At 48.5% G+C, this 26,015-nt stretch overlaps 1 protein-coding gene across 6 annotated transcripts in view; it reads right to left on the reverse strand.

Moving 5' to 3' along the window:
- Positions 1-26,015, reverse strand: part of ARHGEF1 (Rho guanine nucleotide exchange factor 1) — a 459,136-nt gene that overhangs the window by 47,805 nt on the left and 385,316 nt on the right. For all 6 annotated transcript variants that reach the window (XM_078651355.1, XM_078651350.1, XM_078651354.1 and 3 more), the window contains 4 exons: positions 7,573-7,660; positions 7,010-7,129; positions 6,589-6,656; positions 2,955-3,143 (listed from right to left, as the gene is read on the reverse strand). In XM_078651355.1, coding sequence (XP_078507481.1) covers positions 2,955-3,143; positions 6,589-6,656; positions 7,010-7,129; positions 7,573-7,660 — 465 coding nt within the window. The remainder of the gene's footprint in view (positions 1-2,954; positions 3,144-6,588; positions 6,657-7,009; positions 7,130-7,572; positions 7,661-26,015) is intronic.

The raw sequence follows: 26,015 nt of genomic DNA on the forward strand, positions 1-26,015 counted from the left end.
TTGGACGTGAAAACCATCAGAAAAACTCAGGAGAATAGGAGGTGTGCCCACTACCCCTGCCAACTCTACCCCTAAGCTAGGGGAGGCGAAGTGAAGCATATCTTTCAGTCCCCGTCATCTTGAAGACGGGGAGCCCTCTCCAATCAGGGCTAGGTCTACGCCCTCTCCCACATGAGGCTGGCATTATAGAGGTTGTAGTTACCTCAGACAAGATGCCCGTTAGCCCGACCTGCTACTCCCCTAAAACGTCCCGAAATATAGTATTTATGTGACTCCCCCAGAGCCAAAAAAACGGATATGCGATGACCTAAGACGAAATAAGACAGCCCAGCAGAGAAGACTGAAGCCAGTGACTTCCTTGGCCCCAGCATGCCTCTAGCTTCTGGGCACCTGCGACCGGTCTTTCAGCCAGCAACGTCTGAAAACCCTGAGAGGACTGCTGCCTACGGAAAATACTTTATTTTCCTCTGGACAGCAAAACAGACTCCAAGGGCTCTGGATCCAGCTGGAACCGCAATCACTGACCTCTCTGCACCAGACACCCAAGTCTGAGTGGCTCACCGGTGCAGTGAAGTCTCCCCCAGCGATCCTGACCTCGCGTCCAGCGGTGGTTGACCTCTCCTGATCTCCAAGGCAGCGCCTGCAGGGTGAATCCAGAGGCTTCCCACAACCGCGACCAGCTCTAGTAAGAAGACTCGGACGTATTTTTATTTAAAAACATACTAACCTTATTATGAAGAGCTTGGTCTTGAAATAAAGTACACACGAAGTATAATTTTCTAAAATGTGTCTGGATCTCCTTCTTGAGTCGTGTGTCCATTATTGATCACTGTTGTTCAATAAATGTCTTAATACTCCTCTGTATTAGGCCTAAGGCTGGTAGCCCACACTACCACTAATAGAGCACTTTGGGTTTTACATTGAGCCCTCGACACGTCTGGGGAACTCCAGGACTCAGTATAAACACCTAGTGGCAATCACATATACAGAGCCAGCTTCCTACACCATGCTCACCAAGATGCTCACCTAACCTTTTTATTTATTTTTTATTTGATTTATTTTAAAGGTTTTATATAGCGCTGGCTAGACCCGGAGGCATCAGAGCGCTTTACATGAGCATCAGATCATAGTTACAGGTTACATCGTTACAAAGGTTACACAGTTATTAGAGCATGGCAACATTGTTACTTGTAAGGTCAGGATAAACAATAGCACAAATACGTAAGGGGAAAAAGCAGGCAAGGGGAAAAATTCAGGGGAGGGGGGGGAAGGAGCTGGGGAAGTAGACCGGTAATGAAGGCGGGAAAGAGGAGGGGAGGGTGAAGGACACCGCATGGAAAGAGGAGGGGAAGGGCGACGGGGACACAAACCGGTGGACGAATCAAAGCAACGTCCAAAGTCAAACCTTTGGGATGCTTACTTTCTTCCGGGGACCTCTCCTCTGGATTATCCCCTTTCTCCAAGTCCTTTGCCCCTCAGGATGGTATAATCCTTCTGGGACCCTAGCCCTAAGGATACTCACCTTCCTCCTAGGCTCCCGCCCTTAGCGATGCTCTACTTTTTCCAAGCCCTATCGATGCTCATCTTCCTCCCGAGCACCTACTCTCGGCTGCTCACTTTCTTACAGGGCCTGTGTGTCTTGGTAATCTCACATTCCTCAAGACCCATCTCCCAGGATTCCCATCCTCCTCCACAGCCCCAGCTCTCAGATGCTCACTTTCTTCCAGGGCCTCTGCCTCTTGGTATGTTCCGTTTCCTCAGAAATCTTAAAAGACGCAGGATTATCATCATCATTCATGGCCCATGTCTATGCCCATCAGAATGCCCATCATTCTCCAAGGGACCTCAACCCCGAGATGTTCAAGTTCTCCCAGGGATATTGCCCCCCTCGATGTAATTCGCCCGACCCCTGGGGAACTTACCAAGCTCCTGCCCCTCAAGATGCTCAACATCTTCCCGAGCCCTTGTCCTCGTGATGCTCATTTTACTCAACAGCCCCTGCTCTCAGATGCGCACCTTTGTCCTGGAGAGCTCATCTTTCTCCATGGCCTTGTACCTATCACCAAGAATGCTTAACTTTCTCCCAGTTCCCTGAACCTTGTGATGCTCATGGACTCCTAGAGCAGGTCCCATACCCCAAGGGCTCTTCCTCCAGGACTCCTGACCCTGGGATGACCAAATTCCTCCAGGCCCCCTACGCTTGAAACACTATGTTCCTTCTGTGCTGATGCTAATCTTCCGCACTGGTACCGGCCTCTTGTGAGGCTCCCCTACTCGAATGGCCGCATCCTCAAGATGGTCACCTTCCCCCAAGGGCGTACCCTTCTATATATTATCCTCCTGCACAGTCCTCAGGACACTGACCGTGCCCATGGGCTTCTGCCCCTCAACATGCCTAACTTCATGCCGATCCCTTGCCTTAGTAATGCTGATCTTCGTCACAGCCCCTTCTCTCAGATGCTCACTTTCCTTCAGGGTTCCTGCCTCTGGAGATGCTCAGCTCCCCCCAGGTCCCTTCCCTTGGAATGCTTATAGTGCTCATGTGCTGCTGCACCTAGAGATGCTCATCTTCTTCCATGGCCCCATCCCTCAGATGCTTACCTTCGGCCCGGGGACCTCGCCCTTGTGAAGCTCACCCACCCCACATGATGCTCACCTCCCCCAGGTCAAACTAACCATCCTTCAGACCCCCTGAATCCAGAAAACTCACATTCCTGCAGGATCCCTCTCCCCTCCGTTTGTTCTTCTTCATCCCAGGCACCTGGGGATGCTTACTATTTGACCACACCCTTGATCATTAAAAGGTCAACTAGTCCATGGGATGCAGACATTCCTCTAGGGCCCACTGACTCCTAGATGCTCAAATTACCCAACTCCCCAAAATCCTGCCCTCCAAGGATGCTCACCTACACCCTGAGCCCTCCCACTCCCCCTTCCGCTGTTTAAATGCTCACCTTCCTCCAAGGCCTCACTGGCGTGAGGAATCCCAGCGGTGGCCGAATGGCTTAACTTGAAGATATCAATGTCGTTGGCCATGAGAAAGCTTTCCAAGGTGTGGAAATTGTCAGCTTTGTCTTTGTCTTCAGAGCTTGAAAGGCTGTCCTCGAAAGGATTATTGTCCAGCACAGTGTCCTTCTCTTTCTCTGCATCAGTCAGAAAGAAGAGGTAAAAGTTATAAAGAACCTGAGCAGGAGGATATAGGTCAGGGAACAAACCTATTGAGTGATGGATGCATGCTCTATCCCCAGGTAAGAGACCTACTACATTTTCTGAGTGACAAGTATCCATAAATTCTTTGAAAGTCAATCAAGGTGCTAAGACTATTGAATATACAGTAAAAACAAGCCGACACCTATTCAGACCCCGCATTTATTATTGAGTCTCAATATAAATCACAAAACAGAAATGTAAAAAGTGCTAGAAGTGTTCGTGAAAGGACGATTCAGAGGTGTCAATACGATCACATGGTCAATCAAATAAACATAGGCTGGTCATCCACTGGCTGGACCCGCACTTACCACCCTTGGTAATCGCAATTACTTTAGGGGAACCATTAAACCCTGTATTACACTTAATTTGGGCCTCTTCGATTAATTCCGTCCTGAGGAGACGACCAGCACAATTCAGTAGGGTCAAAAAGAATAAGTTACTGAACTACATTAATGCTTTTTCTGGTTGATTTTTCTTGGAAAGGAATACCTTATTGGGTGATCATCCCCATTTTTTAATTTTTTTGGGGGACTCACCTGCTGTTAATCTTGAACTCTAAAACTGGGACACTGCTAAACAAGTGCCCAGTGTTTGTGCTCTGACCCCCTAAAAGATGTCAAACTTATCTTAAAATCAATTCTTGGTATGGAAATGGATAAAGAGGCACTCCTGCCTCGTATCAAGCTGCTTCTGTAGCCTCTGGAGGGTGGGCTTTGAGCCAGTCGTCGGGGACATTCTCTGCATCGACGATGGCTTCGGAGTCAACAGAGACTTAGGCATTGATGGGACCTTCGACTTCCAATGGAGTTCAGGCTTGCCGGTGGCTCTTAGATATGTCCTTCTTCAGATCACTTTGCTCAGTGTTGACTACACCTGATTGTGACAGACAACATGGAGGTCATGGTATTTTATACATGAGCTCGATGGCAGACACCCTTGGGAGCGGTGCTCGGCTTCATCATGGGGCCTGCTGAGAAGCTTTGAGGGGTGTCAGAGCCAACTCTGCTTACAACCATGGCAGAGGTCTTCATTTGGTAGCTACCTGTTCTGAGGTTCTGTGGAGCCACCTCTTCTTCCTCAGGGTTGGAGGCGCTGGCAGCCTCCTCACCTTCCTTGGTGCTGAAGGGGTCTAGTTCGTCAAAGATGTCAGGTGTGTCAGCTGCAGACTTCTGGTGCATCTTTTGGTGCGCCCATGTCTCCTTTTGGTAACAGCTTTGTGCCGATCCGTCTATTGGCTTTATGTGGCACCGGGGGCAGTCCTGGAACAGCGTCCATTCCATTACTCTGTGGGGCTCTGCATTCTCCAATAAGGATCAATGAAAGGGGCATGGACCGAAAGCAGGGCCTGAGGGTCCTGGCCTTCGGAGACTAGATTGATGAACGTCGGTCTCCAGAGAGTGACGTTGAGAGTAAACAGGAACATCAGAGGTTTCCCAACTCTAAAGTGTCAAAGATTCACTGTGTGGGTCTGAAAGAAATGCAGGGAACCTGTCGAGTTTCAGAGTATCATTGATACACGTTTGGAACAGATGGTGAAATAAACTACCTGACATCAATTCTGTGCCCATAGGCACTGCCCACAAAGGATTGAGTCACAGTTCATTCCTTGAAACAAATGCCTTCCTTTGAAGAAAAAATTTGCAAACGTTCAAGCCCAACATTAGATGTTGGGAGATTGCGGAGCATGCGTATCTACAGCAATAGAAGCTATGACCATATCGTACCCAGCCCCACACTGGCAGGTCGCGGGCAACACCAATGCAGGACCAGCTCAGAGTCAGAAGAAGCCGTATTCAAGAATGTTGCCTTTGCAACATCTCGCCAGACTTCGAGGTGGGATGAGGAGACTAACATTTTTTGTCATGCCAGGCACACCAGTCATGCGTGATGGACAAGGCTTCACCACTGAGGACTTGCACTAATGCTGCATTTTTAATTTCAGTTTACCAGAAGGTTTTGACCTAGACCAACCCTAGTGATTGAGCCTCAGCATGTGACTTGGAAGAGAAGTGGGACCCCTGTTTCGAAAACCACCTGTTCAAATGTTCAGAAACGTAAAATCTCACCTCATACTCTCTCTGTTCCTTGGGGTGTATGAATGTGCACTTACTGCACGGCTTTGAGGCGTGATCAGACCCAACGCAGAAAAGGCATACTTTTTGTGGGCCTGTGACCAACATCTGTAGCCTGCAGTCACAGGAAGGCTTGAATTCTGTTGTTTTCGGGGAGACATCTTCCCAGTCAACCTGTCTGGAGATTTTTGGAGTCATTGGTAAACCGACTATGTTGGGAGCGGAACTCCGTATCTGCATTAAAAGGCAGAGACAGGGAGGGACTAATGTCTGCACGCAGGCGTTCGGCTTGTATGTAGCTCTGTTCCATCGTTTATGGGATGGTCTGAAGTTATCTCAGAGCTCCACAGTCCCACCTAGCAGTGCAGGGTAAGCACTGCTGACAAATATCTCAGGATCTGGAGCCTGAGAATATACTGAAGGTGAAGAATCTTTGGATCCATTAGAGGCTGTGAATTTGGCTTTCATATGCACCAGTGATTACATTTAATGAATGTACTTGTTTAGTGCTGTACACCATCATTCTGCATGACCAGTCTATGTTCACCCTATTGGCCATAACTGTATTCCCACTTTTGGTGATTAATTTGTAATATCGCTTGTGAACCACTGTTTCTCAGAGCACCACACAATTTTACATTTAACTTTCCTGTATTATGTTGAGATGCAATTAACAATAAATACTATTAATTATTTTGATCTGCCTGCTTCTTGATTCACTACACCTGACACTATGACTGACTTTCAAAGGCAATGGATACTTGCACCTCACTGAATTTATTTTCCAAGGGAACCTAACATACAGATTTACTAAGATCCTGCTTGGGTTATTTGGGAAGCCCTTGCCCTTTGTTATCCTACTGCATTAAGTGTCACAAAGCCAGTAAGAAAGAGTGTTTATGGAATGAATGCCATGTGCTGGTGCAGGCCTCATTCTGCTCTGTGCCACTGGGCTGAGCAGAGACGCTGATATGTACTGCAGCTCACGTCCAGTGAGTGAATTCCGTATCGTAGAGTTGGTGTAAGAGATAGTCTTGCAGTTGGACCCTATGTTGAGTGTATTGTTCTACCTGTTTCATGGAGCGGGGCTCCTAAGGTGTGAGGAGGAATGTTCTGCGGTGTAAAAACTGATCTGAGGTGGCTCTATATGGACCTCGTGTTCCGCCATGTGCCCGATAGCTGCACTGGAACCTCTGAAGTTACTTTACTGACATACCTGCACATGTAGGCCCCATTCTACCCTCATACAAACAAACATCAGACCCTTGCTGCCTTGGACTTTAAGCACACTTGTTTCTTTTCTTACCATCTATATGCAATGTCTCTTTCAGAGAACTGCCATTCTCAGCACTGCTCAGGCTTATGTCACGATACCTTGAGAAAGAAGTTGAAACAGAGGTTACTGAACAAACTAGCAAGAGCGATGAAGAGCAGACAGAGAATGTTGGCAGAAGACTGCTGCCAGGGCCTGAAAGGCAAGATTAAGATGGGAGTCTAATGATGGAAAAGGCAACAACTTTCAACAAATTTGAGGTGTAAGACATAATTGATCCAATGATTGCTGTGAATGGGATAATATTTTAAACTTGACAAAGTTTGTCACATATGCGTTCTGAGTTTTCACCTCTTCCATAGTGGTATAGACTGGTAGGGTGTTTGGAGGGGCCGCTCAGGGTCTCCGATGGTCGGTTCAGCAGAAGGGACTATAAAGAAAACAACATGCTTACAATCCGGGGCTAGTGGGCGTCAATCCTCCACGGTTTGTCGAATGCAGCCTCGGATGGCCCAAAGTCTGCTGAGGCGGAGGCTTGATAGATTGCACCACATCTCTGATGAGGGAACACCAGCTGTGAAATAAAGAGAGACAAAAGATAACAAAGTGAATGTAGCAATAATAAGACATTCAGAAGTGAACGCCAGCATGCCAGTCAATAATGAGGGCCCGTGGATTAATGCACAAGAGGCGAGCAAAAAGTTGAAGATCACCCGCAAGGCAGCCACGCAATTCCAATCTTGAATATATAAAGTAATCTAGAGCAAGAATGAAGTCTATTCGCTGAACTGTAATTCAGTCCCAAGAGGAGTGGCTGCTGCAGGTCGGGACTGAGAGGCACTGACCGAGCTGTCTGTGAAACGCGGTACAAACAAAGCGACACTGATGAAAGTCAGGATTAAAAGGGACTGCCATGACTGTCTGAGTTTGAACAGAGCCTTCTCAAAACTAGTTCATTATAAGAAGCGTTCGGTATGGTGTGAGTGATTTTAAGTTTTCATTTTCATGCATGCTTACATTTTCCGTTCAGAAACAGAGTTCGCCACCAGTTCGTAGATCTGGGCTCCTTTATCCCAGCTGAAGATGAGGTAAAACGCTTTATGATCTGAAAGACAAGTTGAAAAGTGACCTATGATTTCATTGTGTGTAAATCAAATGAAGTTAATACGCATTTTCTTCAATAAGACAAGAGAGGCTCAAGAAAGAGCCAATAATTGTACGTGTTTCTATAGGTCAGAGCCATTGCAAGTGAATTCTATAGCAATTAACATATCAGTCACAGGAGTAAGCCAGTCCTATAGTATGGGAGCCAACAAGTCCATGAGATGGCAAAACTGAACGGGTGATCTTCTGAGGTGCCTTGAGTGCACAAGCTTCGAAAGCATTCAAAAAAGGCAACCTACAAAGGAATCCAAAGAATGTAAGCTACTAAATGCAGCATGTCCTAAAGGAATTTAAAAAGGCAAGCCATAAAAACATCTGACTAATGTGAATGACTAAGCATTCAATAACGTCAGTCTACAGAACTGCACCTGAATAAGGGAAGCTATAAAGGAATCCAAAAAGGCAAGGTGTTTGAAGAAAGCAATCCAGCAGGGCATACAAAGGTAGTCTGAAAAAGGGATGCCCACAAGGAACCTGAACTAGGAAAGCCACTAAACCAACCAAACAAGGCCAGCCGCCTTAGTGTCTAAACAAGGCAAGCCACCAAGGTATCCGAACAAAGCAAGCCACCAAGGCGTCTCAACAAGGAAAGACCCCAAGGCATCTCAACAAGGAAAGACGCCAAGACATATCAACAAGGAAAGACGTATCAACAAGGAAAGCCGCTAAAGTGGCCAAACGCAAGCCTCGAAAGAGACCAAACAATGCAAGCTACCAAGAAGGCCAAACAAGGCAAGCCGCCCAAAAGGCCAAACAAGGCAAGCCGCCCAAAAGGCCAAACAAGGCAAGCCGCCCAAAAGGCCAAACAAGGCAAGCCGCCCAAAAGGCCAAACAAGGCAAGCCGCCCAAAAGGCCAAACAAGGCAAGCCGCCCAAAAGGCCAAACAAGGCAAGCCGCCCAAAAGGCCAAACAAGGCAAGCCGCCAAAAAGGCCAAACAAGGCAAGCCGCCAAAAAGGCCAAACAAGGCAAGCCGCCAAAAAGGCCAAACAAGGCAAGCCGCCAAGAAGGCCAAACAAGGCAAGCCGCCAAGAAGGCCAAACTAGGCAAGCTGCTAAGGCGTCCGAACAAGGCAAGCTGCAGAGAAGGAAAACATTTGTGATCTTCAAGAAGGCAAGCTTCCAAGGCCCCTCACAAAGGCAAGCTTCTGAGGATCCTCAAAAAAAAAGACACCCTCAGGGCCCTTAAAAGGGCAAGCATCCAAGCCATCTTAAAAAAAGGAAGCATCCAAAAGCTCATTGGCTACCAGTGGTCAAATATGCCATAGTTTGTGCATATGTTATTAAATTATTCTTAGACATGGCCCTGACAGACAGAATTGTTTTCTACAGTCATGCAGTGTGCTTGGTTGCAGCCTGTCTTTTGACATGCCTGAAAGTCCAACTCTGGAAACTATCATTCTACATAGTTGTCAAAGACTGGAACTCTCTTCCTCGAGTCATTTATGCTAATTATCTGTCTTATAGAAAGCTTTTGAAAACGTGTTTATTCAAACACTTGCTCTTTCTGCTCTTTTAGCTAATCTCAGTCAGTCTTCCAGCATCAGGATCCTTAAGGGGCATTACTCCTCTCTATAATAGTGGAAAATAAATGAAAATAAAACATAAATAAGGCATGCCTCTGCGGTACTTTAAGAAGGCAAGCTTCAAATAGGTTCCCAACTAGGAGCCTTGCAAAGTATCACCAGAAGGCAAGCTTCTGAGGCATGTGTTTACACAAATTTCACAGGATACTCAAGTTGGATCTCTTAGGAAGCATCACAAGATTGCAAACAACTGAAGCTACTTAAGGAAAGATTCTGAAGCATCCTGAGCATGGATGTTTGAAAGCTATCACAAGAAGTCAAGCTTCAAAGACATCTGTAGGAAGCTGGTTCTTTATGCGAAATATCACAAATCCGATATACCGTGTAAATAGTTCAGGGGTTCCCTTATGAGTGGACTGGAGCTTGCCAAGTGCTCGGTTAGGGGATAGTGTGGTCGAGCAGCCTTAGGCTTCACACAGAGTAGTGCAAGACATCTGAAAATACCCACAATGTTCAATAAATGAGACACAGGACTCAAAAAGGATATCCACACCAATTTAGAAAAATAGCATCTACCTTTATATACGTTTAGGTATTAGAAAATCCTTTAAATAAATACGTTTTTAAATAGGAATATTTTTCAGTTCAAAAAGTGCATTTTCTGAGTTCTGCAATGTTAACCTATTGGAGGAAAATCGTATGTGGTTTATCGGTTCTTGTCAGCGACTTAAGGGGCCATTCTCTAGGAGTTAAGGTGAGTGGTGGGCAAGGTCCAAGGCAGCACCAGCAGAACACTACCAGCGTCACTTGGGCGGTCAGGTGCAGAGGGGCCAAACAGTGTTGGATGCCCAATGTTATCCAATGGAGAACGGTTGCGGTAGAAAGAGGCTGCAGGAGTGGACTGTGGGGCCAGTCCAGTGAAACAGAGTGGCTTCGGTTATTGCGATGTTGTGGGGGATGTGGAGGTACCTTTGGTCGTCTTCTCCTCGGACGGGTGTCCAGATGCACAGGGTCTTTAGGGTGTCTGGTTTCTACATCTGGCAACACTCACGGTTGAGCAGGCCTGCCAACAGAGGCAGTAGGCAACGTCTGGGAAGTCACTCCACAGTAGACTCCGTACCTTAAGGGCTTGGGTACACCGCTGACACCGTTGGTCCACTTCGATATGGGCTAGGGGGCTCTAGTGCAGAGGTAGTTGGCAGCTTCAGGTTTTTGAGGGCCAGAGTCCTCTTGGTCCTTCTATTGCTGTCTGCAGGATGTAGGGAACAGATCCGCTGTCCCTAGGGAGGTCTTGGTTCTTGGGCGGAGGCTGGCAGGTCTCCCAGGTTCTGGGGACTCAGCAGCTGCAGGACAAGCCGACTTTTGGTGCAATAGGTGAAGGCAGCAGGCAGCACACAGGGTTGGCCCCAAGTCGGTTACTGGGTCTTTTGTTTTTGCTTTGCGACTCTTCTTGTCAGTTTTCTTTCTTCATATCTGCTCTTCTGGTGCCAGGGGGTCCCCTAAATACTGAATTAAGGGGCATATGGGGAGTGGAGGTTAGTAGCCAATGGGCTACTGAGCATTAGGTTCACTACGCTCTCCATGTGACCACTTACTGTTGGAAGTGGGCATTACTCTGTCCCAGAATTCCTACGTATGCCATCACAAAGATGGCTACTTATGAAAAAATGCGTCACCTCAGTTTAGCCAACCTAAGGGGCGGTACTAGCCTGGGGGTGGCACGCCTACCTGACTAGCTAGTTTTCCCGCCTGTCCAGGTGCCAAGGGCGCAGTGGAGAAACAGGGACTGGCTTCTTTTCCTGTGAGTGGAGCCAGATACGCATTCCAAAGGCGGAAGCACTTTGAAGCTTGCTGACCTAGGGAGGCTAATCAGCAGGTCATACAGTGGGACGGAGTGTTCTGCCCTCTTCCTAGACAGGTGTTTGTTCTGAGTCTCTGTGAGAAGCTGGCCGGGTATATGATGTCGACTAATGTAAGTGGGCACCCTGCACCAGTCCAGATAACCCTAATGGTGGTTTAAGAGGTCTTAGACAACCTTAGAAAGCTCTTTAAGTGGTAGCTATGGAGAGCAGCCTTCAGGTGTAGTCCAGAAGCAGCTTGTTTTACCAGACTGCAATCTTATAGTATCGATTAAGTGAAAAAGAACCACACAAGGGATTTATAAAAAATGTATTTATTATATAATACTCTCTAGCACTTTTAGATATCTCCTAACCGGAGATAAACACAAAACTTTGCGTAGAAATCCAGTAAATAGCACGAAATACACAGTGAACCCCGGGGGGTCAAACCATTTACTAATAAAGTGGTATAATAACCACGACTCGGGTCAAGACAATGTGGAGAAGACGTACAAGTACTGGGGACCCAAGGAACTGCCCAAGGTGAGTGACTAGGAACCCCACAGAGAGCGTGTGCAATGTGGGAACACGACGGGGTGCTCCGTACAAGACTACGTGTATGTCGCAGTTGGATTTTGAAAGATTAAGGACCCTTCCCAGGGAACCCTGAAGAAACCCCGTGGAAGACAGAAGGCTGGAGAACCTGATTACCATAGTACCCACGTTACCTACACCAGTAAAGCCGGGTGCATAGGTGTGAAGTTGTATCGGAAACCCAATGGAGGACTTCAGGAAAGTGCCGCTGCTGAAGAAGGAGAAAGTGTCCGGTGGAATCCGAAGCTGGATTCTAGTTGAGGTAAAATTGCTGAAATTTCGAGCAATAACTAAAGCCTACCATCAGTCGATCTGGAATGAAAAAAAGGCCTATTTCGAGCGCCGAATTGATGAGGCTGAAAATGGCTGTAAAGAAATTTTTAAAGTTGTCCGGGATTTTACTTCTCCAGCCATCTGTACTCCATCTCATACTCATTCAGAAGTATGGATAAAACAGCTTGCAACTTTCTTCGTCAGTAAAATCACAACCATTCAAGCCTCTCTTTTCCATTCCAGCTCCCAGTTGGTTTCGGGTCCTTCATCCCCCCCTTCATTTATGGAGGGTCTAGGCCCTTCTCTCTCAGAATTTCTACATCTGGGCCTTGATACCTCTCTCGAGCTTATGTTAAGTTTAAAATCAGGCTCTCCACTCGATCCGTGTCCGGCTAAACATCTGGGGAAGGTGGCACCTGCCTTAAATGCCTTGCTGAACCCCCTTCTGAATTCTTCGTTGTCCACTGGTGTGGTTCCGCAGGCATGGAAGCATGCTTTGATCTTACCACTGATCAAGAAGCCCACCCTGGACCCCCTCATCCATGCCAACTATAGGCCTATTTCCCTTCTCCCTGCTCTGGCGAAAGTGACCGAGAGATTTGTACATCGATCGATTTCCAATTTCATCGAAGGAAACGATCTGTTGCATGCCACGCAATCTGGGTTCCGTGCAAATTATAGCACGGAGTCGGCTCTTCTCGAGGTCACGGATGCCATCAGGGATGTACTCGACTCTGGGGGAAGAGCCATGTTGGTAATGCTTGATTTGTCGGCGGCTTTCGACACCGTTCCTCACGATCGCCTCCTTGTAAGACTCTGGGAGAGCGGCCTTCGGGGAACGGTGTGGAATTGGCTCAAATCCTTTCTGGCCGACCGCCGGCAAACGATCTGTGTGAGAAGTTGGCCTGATGTGCAGTGTTCACTATTCTAGTGATCACTATATATCAGTCCAAACAACCCTTATTGATGATTGGTTGTAAGTCAACCTTATAGACCAGCTATCCTAGTAGCATGGATACGAGCAGTCTAAGGCTAAGACTCTAGAGGGCGTGTTAAGCCAGCTGTTTTACCATCACATTACCCCTTGAACACCCAGTGAAAGGACACCACACAAGTGTTATGAAAATAAACAATGTATTTATTAGAATCACAACAACCCTGTACTCTTTATGAGGACAGGGTGCTAGGCACACAACAAAACTCTTACGAAAATACTTTTAAGTTAGCACGTTACACAAATGCCCGAGGGGCACGAAAAACCATATACACTAAAAGTGGAATGCGAATTACTAGCAGGTAAGTAACAGTTCTAATAGGCTTTGGAATCGCTAGGACTGGACTAGGGAATCGTTAGATTACTACTAGGAGGCCCAGGGGACTCGGGTGCAGAGTGTGCACTCTCACGCGGGATGCGGGACAAAGTCTATGGAGGCTAGTAAAGGCAAAGTTAGTGTTCACGGGCGAACCCGACCTGGTAGGAAGAAAACGACAGTGGATCCTGACCCTTGGATAGTGAGGCTATGCTGGGACACCGGAGTGCCGAAGTTACCTAGCCCAGGGGCTGCAGCTGCATAGGCCTGAAAAGACGTCGGGGATCTCGTTGCCGGACCGGGAGCCTGGAAGGAAGAAGTTGCTGGCAGGCGACCAGTGAAGGAAAGTTCGATGGATCCAAGCCTGGATCAAGGAAGAAGAAACCTGAAAGCAGAGGGGACCAAGTTCTTGAATCACTAGCCAGTGATTAAGTGGGCACCAGGATGGCACCGGGCGAAGTCACCGCAGTCAGGTGAGTGGGCGCTGCTGGGCTCTGCAGTCTCTCGGACCAGGAGGCGTTGTCGGCGACCAGGATGGAGGTGCGAGCTGTCCCACGAAGGATGAAGTCGTTGGCGTCGAAGTTACCCAGGATTGGGCAACAAGCCTTGGCTAATTCAAGCCCACGCGGTGGACTCAAAATGGCGTCTTGAGTGGACCAGGAGGGTCCGGGGTGCTCCTCTTCTGGGAGGGAGCAAGGGCCAGTCTGGAGCAACCAGACCAGCAGCAGAAATGTCGTCGGGCGTCGTCAGGAAGGCCACAAGCCAACGGGCTAGTAGCCAAACAACGCGGTGAGCAGCGGAAAGCAGAAGGGCCCCACGCAGATCGTGGAGATGCTGGGGGGCTGCACTTCGGAGCTGGAGCTGCTCAGAGTCGGGGCTTCTCGGACCCCAAAGCACTCACCAGTGGAATACTCGGCGGGCTTGCTGTGCAGAAGTCGTGCAGTCTTGGCGATGGCCGGTCCCTCGAGGTCTCGTCGCACCCACGGTTCTCAGCTGTGCTGTAGAGGTGGGTAGAGGTCAGAGGTGCCAGGGAAGCCGGGTCTCGTCGAGCTGGGCAGTCGGATTCCGGAGGAAGGACGTGCAGCAGACCGCAGTGTTCTGTAGATGGTGCCTGCGGGTGCAGGGTGACTACTCCTTAGTCACAAGGGAGAAATCTTAGGAAGAAGTCTTGAGTTCCTTTCGCAGAAAGTAGTTTCAGGATTCAAAGATGATCTGATTTGGAAGGGGGCCAGTCTCTACCTTTATCCTGTAAAAAGGGGCTGGCACGCGACTAAGTCCTGCCCTATGGGTGGGACTAGGAGGGGGGTGGTTACACCCACTTCCTTGGCGGGCTTTTCCCCAGCACAGGGTCTGGAGTGACCCTGGAACTGGTTCCAGCCAGCCTATGCACAGTGAGCACCGGGGTGCCACGTGCAGTCACCTTCCTCTAAAGCCCTGCCTACTTACAATACACAAAACCCTGTCTGGGACGGTGCTGGCACCGCCCCTGGCAGGAAACCCTTTGTCCTTATCTCCTGCTCTGGGAGGACTCCCAGCAGCAGGAGGGCAGACTTGTGTCTCGGTGGCAGCATCCATTTTGTGGATGCTAAGGCTCTGTCTGACTTTAACCGGGGTTAGGGGTTACATACATGTCGTGTCCCTCTAGAAGGGTGGAATGCTAACCCCGTCGCCAGAATTGGCGAGGGGTTAGTATTCCAATTCGTATGACACCTTACTCGACATGTTTTGATAAAGCGATACCAGAGTTGGCACATAACCGCGAGGATTATAATGCACTTAAGAGTATATGGTATGCGATATCATGGAAACGGCTAAGGGATGGATCCCGAAAGCCGCAGACAGGCTCAGCTCATGCCAGAGCACCATCTCACACGATTCCAAGCACTCTGCCTTCAGGATTGTTAAGGCCTGCCATAGGAGTGACTGATAGGAGATCTGTGTGTCCATTTTAGGGTTAGATATAGGTATACTATATCTAAAGCAAAGGGTGATTACACCACCTTGCCCCAGCTGTCAAGCAGCCAGTTGTGTCAGATTTGGATGGCCAGCCAGGGGTGGCATAATACATGCTGCAGCCCCTGGTAGGCCCTGGGTACACCTATGCCCTGGGTACCTAAGGTACACTGTACAGGGACTGATAAGGTGACTCAGTATCCAATTTAGATATGTACCTAAGGTACATGGAATCCATTTTACAGAGAGAGCAGTAGGCCTGGGGCCCTGAATAGCAGGGTCCCAGGTCAACTAAGTCAGAAAACCAGCAAAACACCAGGCAAAAAGTTGGGGGCAACCATAGTCAGGGATCAACCTTCCTACATAACCCCCCCCCAAACGAAAGGAGATAAGGCTATCCTTGTCCAGGTAAGCCTATATTGCCTAAGTGGCCATTTAAGGAAGTACCAGCACTGGCATGGTTACCCCCTATGTCATGGTCCACTAAGCAATCCCTCACCCTAAGGGTGTCTGAGGGTCTCCACCATAGGGAATCTCTACCTGTGGTGTGTTTTGTCAAAGAAAAAGGCTGGTGCTGAAATGGAGTACTGAAGTGAGGCTCCACTAATTTTGGGCTCAACTTCCTCCAATCATTTTCCACCATAGAGGCCTTTCTTTCCAAGACTGAGTTGTTTTGGGCTCTCAGGGTCAACCTCTGGCTACCTACAGCTGGAGGTTGGGTCCCTCTGTTGGGCTTACTGGAGGGACAGGTCAGGTTTGGGGCCCTCAGGTCCCAAGTTTGGCTGTGCCCAACAGTGTCCATCTGTGGGAGGTCCCTAACTAAATTTAAGGGGGATCCCTCAGGAGTCTGTTTTATTTTCACTTGGCTAGGATTACTAGCTTCAGTGCCCTTAATCTGCTGATTGGGGAATTCTTTTGGACAGGGGGCCCTTTGGGGTCCACCACTGGCCTCCCTGACCTCTACAGCCCTGGGCTGACTGAGGCAGGGTAGAGAGGGGCAGGTTACCTGCTCCAGACTGGGTCCCACCTTGGAAGGGTCCACTGACATCAGGGGTTCTGCCAGGCTAGGCCTGACTACCTCTGTGGCAGTTTCTTCACAAGGGGTCAGATCAGTTCCCTGAGGAGGCTGATCCTTTCCTAAAGTCTGGTGGGAGGGAGATGTCTCTTCCTCCTCAATACTCTCTGTCTGAGTGGAGTGATCCATAGTTTCAGGCTTCACAACACTATCATCTGTCTGAGTTTGAGCTGTGGCCATCACAACTCTCCCAACCTTTTCAGGAGGGGGCTCAGTTTGGGTGTGGGCTGTGACCATCACAGCCTTGACAACCTGTTCTGGGAAGGAAGTTGTCTGAGATTGGGTTGTGACTGGCACAACCCTCCTGACCTGTTCAGGGAGGATATCTTGGACTGGGGCTGTGGCTACCACTGCCCCACTACCCTTACCATGGATGTTCACCATTCTAGAATGGGTCTCTTGCTCTACTTCAGCCCAGGCTGAGAGCTCTAAATCATTCCCCAGTAGGCAATCTACAGGCAAGTTTGGTGACACTGCCACTCTCTTGTGGCCAGTGACACCTCCCCAGCTGAGATTGACCACTGCCATGGGATGATCTCTCTGTACTCCATCAATATTGGTCACCTGGTATGTGGCACCAGGTAAAAGTTGCCTTGAGGGGACTAGACTCTCAGTCACCATAGTGATGCTAGCCCCTGTATCTCTATAGGCCTCAACTTTTATACCATTGATGAGGGGCTCCTGTCTGTACTTGCCCAAAGGGTTGGGACAAGTTGTGAAGTTGGCAAACCCCATGCCAGTTTCACAGACAAGAGTATCTAAGTTTGGGGACCTGGTTAGGCCAGAGTCCCCAGGAACTCCCAAAGTAAATGCACCCAAATTCTTGGGGGCACTCCCACCACCTGGGGGATTACTACTAGTAGTAACAGGAGGTTTGGGAATGTTACTTGGGGGTATGTTTTCCTTATTGTTATTCTTTGGGCAACTGCTGTCAGTTTTTAAATGACCCACCTGTTTACAGGGATAACAATAAGGTTTCTTCTGGTTATTGGAAGGATTCTGGGACCCACCCCCCTCAGAGGATTTTTGGGGCCCTGGTGTGGTTTGATCTGAAGATTTATTCCCACCCTTCTCTTGAGGCTTGGTTGATTCCTTTTTCTGGTCACCACCTTGGTTCTTGGGCCTAATCCTGGTTCTGACCCATTTGTCTGCCCTCTTACCCAATTCTTGTGGAGAGGTCAGATCAGAGTCTACCAGGTGCTGGTGTAATAACTGGTTCTGACAATTATTTAAGACTTGCTCTCTCATCATCAGATTATACAATCCTGTGTAATCTGTAACCTTGCTACCCAGCAACCAGCCCTCCAAAGCCTTAGTGGCACAATCCACAAAATCAGACCAGTCCTGAGACTGAGTTTTCTGGGTGTCTCTGAACAGCAACCTGTACTGCTCAGTGGTTAAACCAAACCCATCAACCAGTGTATTCTTCAGGACCTGGTAATTGTTAGCATCCTCCACTCTTGTAGTGAGGAGCTTATCTCTACCTTTACCATCAAAGGAGAGCCACAGTATAGCTGCCCACTGACTCTGGGGAATGTTCTGCACAGTGCAGGCCCTCTCCAGAGCAGCCATCCATTTCTGGATGTCATCCCCTTGCTTAAAGGGGGGCACTATTTTAGTCAGGTGTTTAGTATCTAAACCCTTCTCTCTATCTCTTGGGAGATTGCTGCCACCAGTGGGAGCTAGCCCACTCATCTGCTGCTCTCTTGCCAGGGCAAGCTTCTCTTTGGCCAGGGCAATTTCTTCCCTTTCAATCCTCAGTTCAGCTTGTCTCATCCTAGCTTCATGCTCCTTTCTCTGAGGGGAAGTAAATCTCCTCTGTGGAGGATTCCTTCTCCCCTGAGAAGAGGCATTAGAGTGCAGAGATCTATTGGAGTCCCTAGAAAGAGATCTATCTCTCCTAACTCCAAGGTTAGGCCCACTTCGGGTTAGTACTGGGGGGCCCCCAGATCCTAGCCCAAGTAAGTCTAAGTTGGTCCTAGTTAGCCTTCTGACTACCTCAAGACCCTTGTCTACCTCATCCCCAGAGAGTACCTCCTCGTCCTCCTCCTCAACTGCTGAATCAGTGTTGGGGAGGTCTGGATCCCCAGAGGTTCCCTCTAAGGCTGGCATGCTCTCATGTAACTGAGAGAGCTTTCTGGCATCATATGTCTCTAAGAGACCTATCAGAAAGGGTAGGGTGGGGTTAGACCCCTGTTTCAGTTTTCTGGAGACACAGAGTTGCCTCATCTCCTGAAAATTGAGAGCTGCATATCTTGAAGTGACCTGTGGAGGGTCAACACTGACCAGGGGAGTCTCAGCAGAGTCCCCCTGAGTCGACATGCTTTTCTAGTGAGGTGTAAGTGGTGCACTTACCTACACTATATGTTTGCCTACTGATCCCTTGCTAGAGTTGTAGTTTAGGGTGTGCTAGGCCCTAGGAGCTACAACAGCTGGTTCAGTAGAACTCAGAGTATTCTAAGCTAAGTTATATGTACCTTTAGTACTTATGTGATCTTTCACAAGATATTCTTAGGGCATGTGTGGTAAAACAACAGCAAGCTCAAATCCCAACCGCTGCTCACCAATGTGAGAAGTTGGCCTGATGTGCAGTGTTCACTATTCTAGTGATCACTATATATCAGTCCAAACAACCCTTATTGATGATTGGTTGTAAGTCAACCTTATAGACCAGCTATCCTAGTAGCATGGATACGAGCAGTCTAAGGCTAAGACTCTAGAGGGCGTGTTAAGCCAGCTGTTTTACCATCACATTACCCCTTGAACACCCAGTGAAAGGACACCACACAAGTGTTATGAAAATAAACAATGTATTTATTAGAATCACAACAACCCTGTACTCTTTATGAGGACAGGGTGCTAGGCACACAACAAAACTCTTACGAAAATACTTTTAAGTTAGCACGTTACACAAATGCCCGAGGGGCACGAAAAACCATATACACTAAAAGTGGAATGCGAATTACTAGCAGGTAAGTAACAGTTCTAATAGGCTTTGGAATCGCTAGGACTGGACTAGGGAATCGTTAGATTACTACTAGGAGGCCCAGGGGACTCGGGTGCAGAGTGTGCACTCTCACGCGGGATGCGGGACAAAGTCTATGGAGGCTAGTAAAGGCAAAGTTAGTGTTCACGGGCGAACCCGACCTGGTAGGAAGAAAACGACAGTGGATCCTGACCCTTGGATAGTGAGGCTATGCTGGGACACCGGAGTGCCGAAGTTACCTAGCCCAGGGGCTGCAGCTGCATAGGCCTGAAAAGACGTCGGGGATCTCGTTGCCGGACCGGGAGCCTGGAAGGAAGAAGTTGCTGGCAGGCGACCAGTGAAGGAAAGTTCGATGGATCCAAGCCTGGATCAAGGAAGAAGAAACCTGAAAGCAGAGGGGACCAAGTTCTTGAATCACTAGCCAGTGATTAAGTGGGCACCAGGATGGCACCGGGCGAAGTCACCGCAGTCAGGTGAGTGGGCGCTGCTGGGCTCTGCAGTCTCTCGGACCAGGAGGCGTTGTCGGCGACCAGGATGGAGGTGCGAGCTGTCCCACGAAGGATGAAGTCGTTGGCGTCGAAGTTACCCAGGATTGGGCAACAAGCCTTGGCTAATTCAAGCCCACGCGGTGGACTCAAAATGGCGTCTTGAGTGGACCAGGAGGGTCCGGGGTGCTCCTCTTCTGGGAGGGAGCAAGGGCCAGTCTGGAGCAACCAGACCAGCAGCAGAAATGTCGTCGGGCGTCGTCAGGAAGGCCACAAGCCAACGGGCTAGTAGCCAAACAACGCGGTGAGCAGCGGAAAGCAGAAGGGCCCCACGCAGATCGTGGAGATGCTGGGGGGCTGCACTTCGGAGCTGGAGCTGCTCAGAGTCGGGGCTTCTCGGACCCCAAAGCACTCACCAGTGGAATACTCGGCGGGCTTGCTGTGCAGAAGTCGTGCAGTCTTGGCGATGGCCGGTCCCTCGAGGTCTCGTCGCACCCACGGTTCTCAGCTGTGCTGTAGAGGTGGGTAGAGGTCAGAGGTGCCAGGGAAGCCGGGTCTCGTCGAGCTGGGCAGTCGGATTCCGGAGGAAGGACGTGCAGCAGACCGCAGTGTTCTGTAGATGGTGCCTGCGGGTGCAGGGTGACTACTCCTTAGTCACAAGGGAGAAATCTTAGGAAGAAGTCTTGAGTTCCTTTCGCAGAAAGTAGTTTCAGGATTCAAAGATGATCTGATTTGGAAGGGGGCCAGTCTCTACCTTTATCCTGTAAAAAGGGGCTGGCACGCGACTAAGTCCTGCCCTATGGGTGGGACTAGGAGGGGGGTGGTTACACCCACTTCCTTGGCGGGCTTTTCCCCAGCACAGGGTCTGGAGTGACCCTGGAACTGGTTCCAGCCAGCCTATGCACAGTGAGCACCGGGGTGCCACGTGCAGTCACCTTCCTCTAAAGCCCTGCCTACTTACAATACACAAAACCCTGTCTGGGACGGTGCTGGCACCGCCCCTGGCAGGAAACCCTTTGTCCTTATCTCCTGCTCTGGGAGGACTCCCAGCAGCAGGAGGGCAGACTTGTGTCTCGGTGGCAGCATCCATTTTGTGGATGCTAAGGCTCTGTCTGACTTTAACCGGGGTTAGGGGTTACATACATGTCGTGTCCCTCTAGAAGGGTGGAATGCTAACCCCGTCGCCAGAATTGGCGAGGGGTTAGTATTCCAATTCGTATGACACCTTACTCGACATGTTTTGATAAAGCGATACCAGAGTTGGCACATAACCGCGAGGATTATAATGCACTTAAGAGTATATGGTATGCGATATCATGGAAACGGCTAAGGGATGGATCCCGAAAGCCGCAGACAGGCTCAGCTCATGCCAGAGCACCATCTCACACGATTCCAAGCACTCTGCCTTCAGGATTGTTAAGGCCTGCCATAGGAGTGACTGATAGGAGATCTGTGTGTCCATTTTAGGGTTAGATATAGGTATACTATATCTAAAGCAAAGGGTGATTACACCACCTTGCCCCAGCTGTCAAGCAGCCAGTTGTGTCAGATTTGGATGGCCAGCCAGGGGTGGCATAATACATGCTGCAGCCCCTGGTAGGCCCTGGGTACACCTATGCCCTGGGTACCTAAGGTACACTGTACAGGGACTGATAAGGTGACTCAGTATCCAATTTAGATATGTACCTAAGGTACATGGAATCCATTTTACAGAGAGAGCAGTAGGCCTGGGGCCCTGAATAGCAGGGTCCCAGGTCAACTAAGTCAGAAAACCAGCAAAACACCAGGCAAAAAGTTGGGGGCAACCATAGTCAGGGATCAACCTTCCTACAATCTGGGCGCCCCCTTTCTCCGCAGATATGGCTCTGCTAGAGGTGGGGGTTCCGCAAGGTTCCATTCTCAGCCCCATGCTGTTTAACATCTTTATGGCCCCTCTGGCAGTAGTCGCGGAGTCCTTTGGCGCCCAGATCGTATCTTGCGCCGATGATACCCAGCTCCTATTCACTTGTGCTAGGGGCGGGTCTTTCGACGGCATACAGATCAGGGACTGCCTTGGTGCGGTCTTTGAGTGGTTCAGGTGTAATGGCTTAAAGTGCAATTCCGATAAGTCGGAACTGCTCTTTTTTGGATGCTCCTGTGAACCAGATTGGAAAGGTTGGTGGCCACAAGATATGTTTCCTCCTGACAATGTCTCTCTCAAGGCTAAAAACTTGGGAGTGAACTGTCCTTTGGGCCACATATTGCGTGCCTCTCAGGTAAATGCTTCGGCATTTTACGGATGCTGAGGAAATTTCTTCCTTTAGTGTCCTTCCAGCATAGGAAGACTATTGTTCAGGCCTTGATTGGATCTCGACTGGACTATGCAAACGTTCTCTTTCTGGGTCTACCAAAATATCTTCTGACCCGTTTGCAAGTAGTCCAGAACTCGGCAGCCCTTGCTATCTACGGGCCCCCGAGAAGAGCAGGTGCCACTGTTCTACTAAACACCTTACACTGGTTACCGATCGCAAAGAGAATTCTTTTCAAGAGCCTGACTTTTGCCTTCAAAGCTCTACAAGGCACTGGCCCTAAGTACATTAGGAATCGTCTCTCCCGATATGTACCTAGCAGGTCTTTGAGATCATCTTGTTTATCCAAGATGACAGTCCCGGCTATCAGGCGTGCAAGGATGGGAGGTCGATCATTCCGCTACCTAGCCCCGAAGGCTTGGAACGAACTACCACTTTCCCTTAGACAGGCTCCCAGTCTCCTTGCTTTTAGAAAAGAGCTTAAAACGTGGCTTTTTACCAAATAAACTTTTTCCCTCTCCTCTGTCTGCATTTTAGTTGTTATGTTGTTGTCTTGCTTGCTGATTCTCTTCGCCAAAGCGCCGGGATGCTCCTTGGAGTAGCCGAGCGCTATAGAAGAAATAAATTAACATAACATAACATAACAGGTACCTGCAAGCAGAGGGGACAGAGTCCATGCCACTCAGGAGTGACCAGGAGACTTGGAAGACGAATGCCCTCCGATGTCGGGTATTGTAGGAGAGATTACGATGACCTTGACTCTGTAGCTGTGAGGACCAGGCGATGCCGAGGAAGACCAGGAGCCGTGCACGAGCTGTCCCCCATCAGATGTTGGGTGCTGAGGGGTCGGTGTCCGGGGGGAGCACCAACAAGCCGTGGCAAATGCAACCACGCAGAAGTCGAAGTAGGTGCAATGTCTGGACCAGCAAGGTCCAGGGGAATCACCAAAAGCATGGGAGTCAGGGCAGGCCCGAACAATCAGGGGAACCCAAAAGGAGCAAAGATGACCCTCAGCTGGAGGCACTGGCGTCACGAGAGGACCTCAAGCAGCTCACCAAAAGATGCACGCCAGGATGCAGACGATGCAGTGTGGCTGAAGATTCAGGTCACTGGTGGTGCACAAGATTGGGGCTACTTGGAGCCAGAAGATCTTCTTGGAAGGAAGCCAACAAGCCTTTGCAACTGCAAGCTGACAGTGCACAGGGGTTCGGTTGTCGCAGCCCCCAAGAGAGATACTGGCCTCAAACTAGGTAAGAGAGCACGGCAGGCCTCGAGAGCTGTGGAGAACCACCACCTGTGTTGCAGAACATTGAAACATTCCCCATCAGTAAAGTAGGAGCCCCTCTATAACTTTACCGAAGCTGTAAAAGGAACTGCTGTTGAAAAGGCCCAGACAGTGCTTACTTTGTTAGCACATCCACCTCTTTCTAATGGAACCAAACTTCAGCCAATTTAGTGGTATAGCTCTGTGCCTCACCCCTCTCAGTTCTTTACAGCTCAGATTTCTCACACTAGAGTGATAGCATAGCTTTACATGTGAGCCTCTACTTTTGGAGGAGGGTGAACCGCAGGTTAATCTATGAAACTGGTTTCTTCACCAGCACTGAATCTATCATAGATTCACGTTTGACTTTTAACAGTAAGCAGCGTTAACAATTTTATTGTATATTTACATTTAATAAGCGTACAGAGAGATAAAATAGATAAGCACACATTACTTGATAAGATGACAGAACTGCCTGCCCCATCATCACATCTCTGACTGCCTGTTTCTCCACTTTTCAGCTCGATCAATGTCCACCAGGCCTACACCTGCGTACACTACTGATGAAGCTGTTTGATTACTCCTGTGAGAGATCCCCCAGCTTTCATGTGGCAGAAAGCTATGTTTGTAGCTACCCATCTAGAGATTCCTTGCTTTATATTGAGAATCATTTATGTGGGCTGGAGAAAAAGACTAGAAGTTGATTTGAGTTTTTAAACGGTTTACTTTGTTGAGATAGAATCTGAGAAATCTTTTAGCATCATTTAGATGAAATTCAGGAGACACTTTATGTATAAACTTTAAATTAGTTCTCACGATAACCTTATCTTTTGGAACTGTATTGAAAGCTCTCTGGTGGTAAAATCCCGAACTTCATTAAATCTTCTTCAAGATGTTTCAGATAGCAGAACTGCCATTTTCCAGGGGAGATATTTTAAACTTGACTTGTTAATCGGTTCTAGTGGATGGGACATGAACTATGAAAGCACTGTATTCATTTTCCAAGTTGTTGTTGTGGTTCTTGATGGCAGGAACACTCTGAATAGACCTTTTAGTTATTCTTTTAAAATCGCATGTGACCATGAGGATAGTTCATTAGGTGATCTTTAAAAACAAAGATGACTACCAGGTGAACCTTCTTTTGCCCAGAGTTAGCTAGCTCCAGTAGATGTGGAAGTATCTGGTGGGCCTGGATATGAAAAAGAATGAAAAAATGTATGGGCATACCAGGTGCAGAACCTTTCCCATTTTGCGGCGTGACTCTTTTGTGCATACGGTTCTACCTTGCACCAAGAATTTCCTGCAGCCTTCCGGGATATCTAAGTGTATAGACTTAGGGAACTCAGTAGCCCAGCTGCCAATCTCAGGGCTTGTGATGGAGGATATGTCCTTGATAGCTGTACGAATGGTGTGAATTCATCCCTAGCAGTAGAAATGGTACCTCCACCAGATGTCAAAGGTCCATAAACCAGTAGTGTCTTGGCCAGGAAGAGCTATGTGGATGAACTTGCAGCGTTCCCATTTCATCATGGCGATCACTTTCAGCAGCTTGGGGAACTGGTGGAAAAGTGGAGGCAAATATGTTGAAACATCGGATTGAAAGGGAGTTGCCCCAGGTGTATAGTTGTGTACACCTGCTTGCATAAGAGTATCATTCTTCTAGTTTTTGTTGTGGCAAAGAGGTCAATCCCTAGTTTCCCCAGGCATAGAATACTTTTTTCAGTGCACTTTACCTCCTACTCATGACAATCTTTCTTGACAATCTTTCTGAGCTCAGCTTAAGTAGCCTTGATCAGTCTTTATCCCTGAAAGATGTTATGTTAGAACAATTCGTTGATAAATCACCCATTGCCATAACTTCTGAGGCTCTGATGACAGGATTTAAGAGTCTGTTCCACCCTTGGCTTGGCTCCTCTGTTTGAATCAACACCCCCGAGGTCTAGACTGCAGTGTTCTCCTGACCACCCATGCATATATCTCTCCACTATTGGGAACAAAGACCACTAGTCGATAGTACCAGCAGCTGCGCCCACCCTCCATCCATCCACTAAGCAGTCTGAGGTGACCACAAAGTAAAAATCGAGGCCTGTTCTTGTATTCTCTGGCATTGTCACCCAGGGAAGTGTTTCTTGCATTTTTTGTGTCTTGGCTACCCTTGAAAGATCCCGACATTTGAGCCCACTGGTAGTCCAGTCCCTCTTGGACGGGCTCAGTGTAGTCAGCAGAATGGGATTAGCACTATGCATGGTGACATCTTACCTAGAAGATGCATCATGAGTCTTACGTTCACTCCGGATTGTGTCAGTAGTTGTCTTGCTAGTGCAGTGACAGCTTATTGTCGGTCTGTTGGGGTATGTGCATTCTTCTGATAAGGTGTCGGAGATTTACTTATGTTAAGCTTGAGACCATGTGATTTAAAAAAGTCTGGTACAGGCTGCTATTGTGTAATTTGTACATGCTACAAATGAGCCTTTGACCATCCAGTCGTCTAAGTAAAGATAGAACTAGTGGCCTAAATATCAACTATGAGCTGCAAGTAGGGCAATGTTTTCGGTGATTTGGAATGTGGAATTAAGCATCCTTGGGGTCTAATGATGCCATGATATCATTCCTAATTAGAAGATGTAGTACCATGTCTAATGAATGCCTTTTTCACTCAGAAAGAGACTGAGTTGTCGTAAGTCTAGAAAGGGCGTCCACTCTT

The sequence above is a fragment of the Lissotriton helveticus genome, chromosome 7 (genome assembly GCF_964261635.1).
Source record: "Lissotriton helveticus chromosome 7, aLisHel1.1, whole genome shotgun sequence".
In the NCBI taxonomy this organism is placed as follows: Eukaryota; Metazoa; Chordata; class Amphibia; order Caudata; family Salamandridae; genus Lissotriton; species Lissotriton helveticus.